The following is an 8,528-nucleotide window of genomic DNA, read 5'->3' on the forward strand; positions in this document are numbered from 1 at the left end:
TGGAAAAACGCTAAAAATTCAAACTTTAACAGGGAAAAAAGGAAAAAAATAACAGTTTCTATGTAAATAATTTGCTCTTGTGTTAAAGCCTGTTCCTTTAGAAAAATACTAAGCTACCAATGAGGAAAATAGATATATATGTAAATAACAAAATAATGATTGGTCGAATGAAAATGCGCAAGGATTTTCTGTATGAAATATTAGCAGAAAAGAGTGTTACTCATACGCGACGTACACCTGAATAGGTAGTGTAATAATAAGATGGTGTGACCCTTTTGAAGACCGTTTATTGAGTGGTTGTTGGAAAAATACTTAATACAATATATACAATGTTGACTAGCGAGAGTGATTATAAGAGTAGTAAATACAAGAGAGCTTGGTATGCAATACAACAGAAAAGTATGTATGTATATAAGTATAACAGGTAGGTATGGTAATGTGGGCATAAGTAATAAAGGGTGTCACTCAGGGCTGTCATGGAATCCAAGTCGGTTTTGCATTTTGTCGGAATTACAAACCAATTTTGGTTTCATTTGGTGTCATGAAACCGGATTGGTTTTGCTCTTTTCGAACATAACCAAAACCGATGTTCGAATCAGCTGTTTTGCACATTTGTGTGTATGGCGATAATTTGAATGTATATTTTTTTGACACAATTTTATAAAATTGAATTGTTTTCATTAATTAAAAAAAAATAAGTGAGCGCAAAATGACATCCGCAGTTGTCGCATTTCTCTTATTGGAAGAAGAAAGTTCCGAGAAAGTTAAAAGAAAAATTTTGAGAGATTGCAGCAATCCACTTGAGCTGCCTGAGACAGCGTAAGTAGATTGTTTTTTAATGTGCGTTTATAAATATTTATAGCGTATTTGCAGTTTCATAGCATATTATCGCCTAAACAAAGAGGCTTTCCGAATGGTGCTTGACACCACTGAAGGGCACTTGACACGTTCGAAAGTTCCACCAGTGCTGCAGTTAGCACCTTCGTTGCGATTTTTAGCTGAAGGATCCTATCAAAGATCAGTCGGGAACGACTCTAGCATAAGTGTAGCTAGAAGCACGGTGTCAACGATTTTAGATGATGTGCTTAAGGTTATGGAGCGGTTCATTTGCCCTCAGTGGGTGAAACTAGAAATGGACGGCACCGAAAAACGCAGATCAAGAGACTATTTTTTCTTAAAGTACAAAATTCCCTCAATAATTGGTTGCATCGACGGGACACACATAAAAATCATCAAGCCGAGTATTGACGAACATTTATTTTATAATCGAAATTGATATTTCAGTATGAATGCCATGATTGCAAGTAATAATGAATCTTCATTTTACTCGTACATTGCCTTGTAAAACTGATTTATATATGTATATGTATGTACATTTTTATTTAGATTTGTGATGGTCACATGAAAATTCGAGCGGTCGATGCACGCTATCCCGGCTCTAGCCATGACTCATTCGTATGGAACGTTAGTAGCGCCAGACAATATTTCCTCAAGAAGTATGAGTCAGTTGACCGGACATCAAAGTTGTTAGGAGATTGTGGATATGGCATAGAACCTTTTTTATTAACACCATACAGAGATCCACGCTACAACTCCAAAGAATATAAGTTCAATTTGGCCCATTCATCGCTCGAAATATTGTGGAGCGAACAATAGGAGTGCTGAAAAGCCGATTTCGCTGCTTATTGATCACCTTGCACTATCGGCCAGAAAAAGTGGTGAAAATTATAAATGTTTGCTGTGCGCTGCACAATATCTGCAGAAACTACAACGTGGAATATAACGACGACAGTATTACTTTACCATCAAATGATACTGATGAAAATGTTGAATCTCCACCGAACGGAACACTGCAAAGTGAAGGTAAAAGGATGAGGGATGAAATAGCCAACAGTTTATAGCAAACCAACTGAATAAAAATTCAAATATTTATTTATTAAAAAATAAAAAACACATATTTATTTATTTAAAAAACACGCATATATATTCATTAAAACAAAACAAAAATTCATTTAATAAGTAAATACATTTTTCTAAAACTTATATAACTATTTATAACAATAAAATAAGGCACATTTTTAGGTACTATAACGACCACAACCAACACTTTTTTGACATTTTTTAAAAGGGAAATTACTTTTCTTTCTGTTTTTCGTAATCAAACTTTAGGAGTTCGAGCTCGAGTTGCTTTTCTTTTATTTCGTTTTTTTCCTGTATCGCTCGCAAAACACCTGTATTAATACGGACAAATTCATCCTTGAGCTCAGTTACTGCATTCGCGACAGATTCGTTGCTTTTTTTTATGGCTCTATACACTCGTCTGAGGCTACTGTCGTTTTCTTTTTCAATCTTAATTAGCTCGTTTTTCATTTATTTCGAGCTTTCTCTCGTTGTCTTCATCGAGAAATTGTTTCAAACGCTTCCCAGTACTATCTGTCCTTTGTCTTTTAGGAGTGCTGCTGACTGGAGACATTGGCCGCTTCGATGATGTTGATGGCATTTCATCCTCACTTGCACAAACTAAATCTTCGCTGAGGCCAACTGCATTGCCAGCCACACCAACCACAGACTGTGCAATGCCACATATGCGCACTATTGTCTCTTCCGTTTGCGTTAGTTGGTGCTTAGAAAAGGGTCCTCCACCAGTTGCTCGAGACTCGCTTTTGTTTTGTGCGAGCTTTCTTTTTATGTCACTATTCTACTCCGTCCACGTCTATACATATGTATATAAAAAACAGTGTAAGTTTAAGGCACGATTTAATTTATAGCACCAATTATGCTTTACCTTTTTCCATCCATTGGTATCCTTTTGTGGTGGACCTGCACTGTTCAGCGACTCAACTAAACTGTTGCCAAAGGGCATCAACAGTTGGTTTATCCCGCTTTGTAAAGCCTCTCGCAATATCTGGATATTTCTCCATAAATTCCACGATAATGCTGTTTTGAGTTGCATTTTTATGCTTTCCCCTAGTTATGAATAAAAATATGAATACATTAATAATTATTTTTATAAAATAAACCTTCTTTTACTCACATTTTTATAAAATGTCTAACTGGAAGTAAGAAAAACTAATAAACAAATGAAATCCAAGAGCTGTTAGCTGCTTGGTTTGTTTCCGATAGCAAAATCGATATTATTGATTTCTGTGACACCTAAAATCGACACTAATTCCGATTCGAACATAAAACCGATAACATTGGATTTCATGACACCAAAATAATTTTTTTGTCGTTTTCAAATCCAATTCCGACAACAATTGGATTCCATGACAGCCCTGACTATTATAACTAACCAAGGGAATGTATCCAATACAGGTAGAGTGTTTGCATCGAAAATAAGAGGTGTCAGAAATGATTAATTAATTTCTCAGAAACTATCAGGGCTATCGAAAAGTGATGTATTTACGGTTTATGGAGAATTTTATTTGCTTTCATTTCCGAGTATTCAATTGGTTCGTAAGATATACGTGATTAAGTGAAACCACTATTTTTTAAAGCTGAATAACGGTAAATTGGAAATATTTTGAAAAGTTATCCATAGAAAAAAAGATCTCGATTTTCGGAAGCACCGAGGAATTCTACATGGGAATTTGATAGTGGCATCCATAGAACATTTTTGCTGTAAGCCAGTATAATCGGCCCATTAGACAGATTCCAAAAAGTATCGGAAACCATGAAGCTATCATTTAATCTTATCATGCCATCTCGTCAGTGTTAGGCATTCGCCTCTCTAATTCAGATTATATTCTATTTAATTCGTTCTGGATTTAGTTTCAAACCTAAACATTTTTATTTCATAGTTGAATTAAAGTGGTGAGGGCCTAAAAAATTAAATAAAAATAAAAAAGTTGAGTTATTGAAGTAATCTAAGACGGCATTAATATCTTTTTTGCTTTTTAGTTATTTACAGTTGTTCTTCTAGCAATATATTTCAATGTATATCGCAATTTTTTTTACATAATTCCAGCGGTAAACGGCGCACAGTGTGCTTTTTGAACACTTCATGCGAATTAATCGTAGAGCTTTCGACAGAAGCAACATTTTGATATGAAACAAATGGTTTTGAAAGCTAATGTAATTCCCTTTCACGGAAAAATATTGCCGTTGAGCCACAATTACTCCATGAACTTAAAAAATTAAAAAAAAAAAAAAATTGTGTATGTTTTATTACACTTATGTTATAGATTTTGAGACGAGAAATACGATTTCACTTCTTAAAAAACGAAAAAAAAAAAAAATTTAACCCTTCAACTTGAAAAATGCATTATGTATTGCACACAATTTTATATCACTCGAACAACAAATGCGTTTTATTCAAGACTCTAGGCCCTTTGAGAGCCAAATTATAACGATTCTGAAGTTAAACTTCGAAACTTCATTCTACATTTTTGCATTTTTTTTATACCCGAGCGCACTTGTGCACAAGGGTATTATAACTTTGTTCACATAACGGTTGTTTGTAACAGGCAAAACGAATCGAGATAGATATAGACAAATGTATACATAAATGATCAGAATGAAAAGAGAAATCGATTAAGCGGTGACTGTCTGTCCGTCCGTCCGTCCGTCCGTCTGTGCACACGATAACTCGAGTAAAAATTGAGATATCTTAACGAAACTTGGTACGTGGACTTATTTTGGGCATAGGACGGATGGTATTGAAAATGGGCGAAATCGGACAATAACCACGCCTACCTCCCATATAACGGTAATTTTCAGAAATACGAAAAGTGCAATATTTTAGTAACTACTGAAGATAATTCACTCAAAATTGACATTTACAAAGAGTTTTAGACGAAAAATAAGAATATTAAAAAATGTTGGCAAATGGGCGTAGCCACGCCTACTTATGGTTACATGTGTATATCTTGGTAACCGCTGCACCAATTTCTTCCAAACTTGGGACAGTTGTTGGTCCTGCTACAACATACCAAATGGCTGAAAATTTTTAAAATCGGACAATAACCACGCCCACATCCCATATAACGGTAATTTAGAAAAATACGACATCCTCGATAAATCAGTAAATATTAAAGCTAATTTATTCAAAATTGATGGTTGCAACAATTTTTTACCAAGAAATACGCTTATGATACAATTTTGGAAAATGGGCGTGGCACCGCCCACTTATGATCACATATATGTATCTCGCTAACCGTTCTAGCAATTTGAACCAAACTCGGTATGGTTATTGTGCTTGCCACATAAAAGCAAAGCGGTGAAAGTTATTCAAATCGGACTAAAATTACGATCGCTTTTCATATAACGCACTGTGTTGCGGCTAGTGGAAAAGTAACTTTTTTCCGATTATTTTTTTCAGTGTTTTTAATGATGCAATTTTGTCACAGACATTCCAAGTAAACAAAAAACACATAAAGCTTATTTTTATGTTGGCCCGTTGATTTTTAATTGATTTTAGAAGTCAAATATACAAAATTTTCACGAAAAGAGGGGATTTCAGGGCTGTATTCAAAATGATCTCATTTGATTTTGGTGACAGATATATTGATTCGGAAAAAAAATCTGCCTTCGGACAAGTATCTTCTGTAAAAAAAAGGAATGTTGTTTGAGACATTTTCATATGCACCTTTTTTAGAGCGAAAACCCGACTAAAGGTCCATTTTCCCTTTAAATTTGGGTTAGGTAAGCAATATCTAAAAAGTCCCAGAGAGTCCCAGTTCCAAACCACTATAGAAATGTTACATAATTTGTTTTCAACGAACTGTGAAAAACTCAGCTGCCCATACCTGCCCTCCTGGGAGTTATAGCGATTTTAGTATATCACTCTCAGTATTTATTCCATAGAAATAGAACGGAAATTCTCGGAATCACTTATTGAATAATTTAATCATATTGGTTTTCGGGTGACTTTCCGTCATCCCACGTCAAATTTTTATTATTTTCAGACCGGTTTCGGCTAATCGCCATCTTCAGTGTTTTCTTTTTTGTCACTAATTAGTCCGCATGTGTGTCCGTCTTTATATAGTGTTTTCTTTTAGCTTGTGGTGGTACCTTTCTCTCTCTCTGTTGTTTTACTATTTTATTCTCTCTCTTTCGCTCTCTATCTCTCTCCCCCTTTGTTTTTACGTTTAGGTAGGTGGGTGAAATAATCCGTTATTGCGCGCTTATTTGTATTGTTTTTATTTTGTGGTTTTTTTTTTTTTTATTCTACATCTATTCTAGCACTCCACAAAAATGAGCATAACTCTCTTAAAACTGAAGCTATTGACTTCAAACCGGTATCAAATTAAAGCTTTTATTGCCACCTTTCAAATAAGAAATGAAATAGATTTTGGTTTTATATAAAATTTCAGAGTTTTTCAAAAAATATCGAAAAGTCATGAAAATTTGACGTTTATAATTCTTGTTCGGACCACCCTATAGTTTATTTAAAAAACTAATCAAAGAGTATTTATCAGAAATAAAAGAACAATTAAAATAAATTTTTTTTGTAAATTTTTCGAACAATTATTATTTTTTTTTGACTTTTGTTGAAAATTTTACCCAACAATTTTTTTCGGTGTAAATTTTTTTTTCACTCATTCTGTTTGGGATTTCATTCTGACCAATCTGTAGAAGTTTCTCATCGATACAATTAAAATTACAGTTTAGGCAATATGATTTCCAAAAAATTCCGGTTTCGCAACACTGTGTAACGGTATATTTCAGAAATGCTTGAAACTGCAATATTTCGAAATTTAAGGACGCTAATTTACTTAAAATTTATACACCCCGGCTTATCGTGTAGCGGTAGCTTTCGGAAAGGTGGAAAACATATATTTAATAATTGCGCCGGGTATTTAATGTTCGGCTCCGCCCGAACTTAGACTTTCTTACTTGTTTCTAGTTAATTTCAGATTAAAAACTCGTTCAACGGACTCGAAGTTTGGTTTAAAATTGTTATAACTTCGCTCTTTGGGCGCAAAAAGATTTACACCATGGCTCAAATTAAAGATCTTAAAGAGCACTACAGCGTGCTTGTTATTCGAGTGATATACAATTGTGAAAAGGATGCACAGTTGCATGCAAATAAAAAAGTGCAACCAAAAGTGCATTTCTTAAGTTGAGGTGTTAAAATTTTTCTCGAGATTTAAACAGTGAAATCGTGGTTCTCGTCTCAAAATCTACAATCTAAGTATAATAAAACATACAATAATTTCTTTTTTGAACAAATGCCGGTCTTTCAACTAAGGCTATCATTTTTATTATTTAATTTACATTATTTAAAGAAATAAAAATAAGAATTTAATTGAAAAATTGTAAGTGGTGGGTTTTATGTTAAATTGTTTTAAAATCCATTTAATTTACTAAAACTGATAAATGTATTTTAAAAATTCTTTCCAAATTCAACCTGTTATTAGCCTGCAAATTCAAACACTTGCAGTATCCAGGGCCTAGCACGAGGAGGTTACAGGAATAAAAGACTCAACTTTTTTTATATTTTTTATTTTTACTATTTTTTTATTCAATTTCTTTTACAGACGATTTCACCAGCAATTGAAATCGAAAATAATTTTTTATTTTCTGTCAATTTCCATATAAAATTCAAAAAATTAAAACCATTTTTCACTTAAATTGCTTTTGTGAAATTGGCTGTTAATGTTTTAATTTTTTATTATTTTTTTATTGTTATTTTTAATTTTTTTAATTTAACTGTCGGAAGAAAAAACTTAACTTAAAAAAACAAAAGAAACCTATTCAATTCAGTGCAATTTTACTCATCGGCAATCAGATTATTTTTGTCAAATGAGACAAAACTAATCAATGTGTTAATTTTCAAGCTCTAGGCAGTCTAGCAACTGAAACGATTTATTAATTCCTGTGCAATTTTCATCTGCCTCAAAGGAGTTACCCAAAACGTTCTCGTTTTCAGGTACAGCAAGGAACTGAATGACTTCAGAAGGAATAGGCAATTTTGTCCTTTTATGCAAACGAGATTGAAGACTGACAGCTGATATCACTGGATCAGTTGTGCCCAATGATCTGTTAAAAAGATCTTCTACTGTTGCTGCTCGCTAAAATTTCCTGCAATGAAATTCCCTGAAGTTCTCGTAACTCTTGCTCTTCTTGCTTCTGAAGCTTTTTCGCCTAAATTCCTACCGACAGCACACTATTACTGATAATTTCAGACCCATGAATTAATATTTTATGTAAAGTGCATGACATATGTATAAAACCAGTTGTAAGATTTTACATATATTTCTGCAGTGGATGTACAAAGATCAGCAAAGCGTTTCGGATAAATGGGTAAATGACAAGCCAATGTAATTAGTATAGTTTTTAAATTACGTATAAGTTTCTTATCAAGTCCCAAGCTCTCAGCAAATAGGTCTTGATCTACAAATGCACGTCGCGATGTGTTCCTATTGTTCATTGTACCGCAACCTCCTGGTTTAGGTATTTCAACTTTTAGCCCAATTTTTTCTTTCAAAACGTTTTGTATGTATGTTTTTCGAAGAGCGTATTTAGCTTTGTCACATACAGATCTCATCTGCCATTTTTTAATTGTAAGTCTTTTATATTTGCAA

General features: G+C 33.6%; 1 protein-coding gene and 1 pseudogene across 1 annotated transcript; one reads left to right on the forward strand and one right to left on the reverse strand.

Moving 5' to 3' along the window:
• The first annotated feature begins 694 nt into the window (after window positions 1-694).
• On the forward strand, window positions 695-1,968 carry LOC118754216. Its single transcript, XM_036489082.1, has 3 exons — window positions 695-819; window positions 874-1,304; window positions 1,387-1,968. The coding sequence occupies exons 1-2, from the start codon at window positions 710-712 to the stop codon at window positions 1,274-1,276; spliced, it is 513 nt and encodes a 170-aa protein (XP_036344975.1). The 5' UTR covers window positions 695-709; the 3' UTR covers window positions 1,277-1,304; window positions 1,387-1,968.
• Window positions 1,969-2,350: 382 nt separating this feature from the next.
• On the reverse strand, window positions 2,351-3,279 carry LOC118754217 (annotated as a pseudogene).
• Window positions 3,280-8,528: the final 5,249 nt, after the last annotated feature.

This window comes from Rhagoletis pomonella, unplaced genomic scaffold, assembly GCF_013731165.1.
Source record: "Rhagoletis pomonella isolate Grant_MI unplaced genomic scaffold, Rhpom_1.0 Rhpom_scaffold_03562, whole genome shotgun sequence".
Classification (NCBI taxonomy): domain Eukaryota; kingdom Metazoa; phylum Arthropoda; class Insecta; order Diptera; family Tephritidae; genus Rhagoletis; species Rhagoletis pomonella.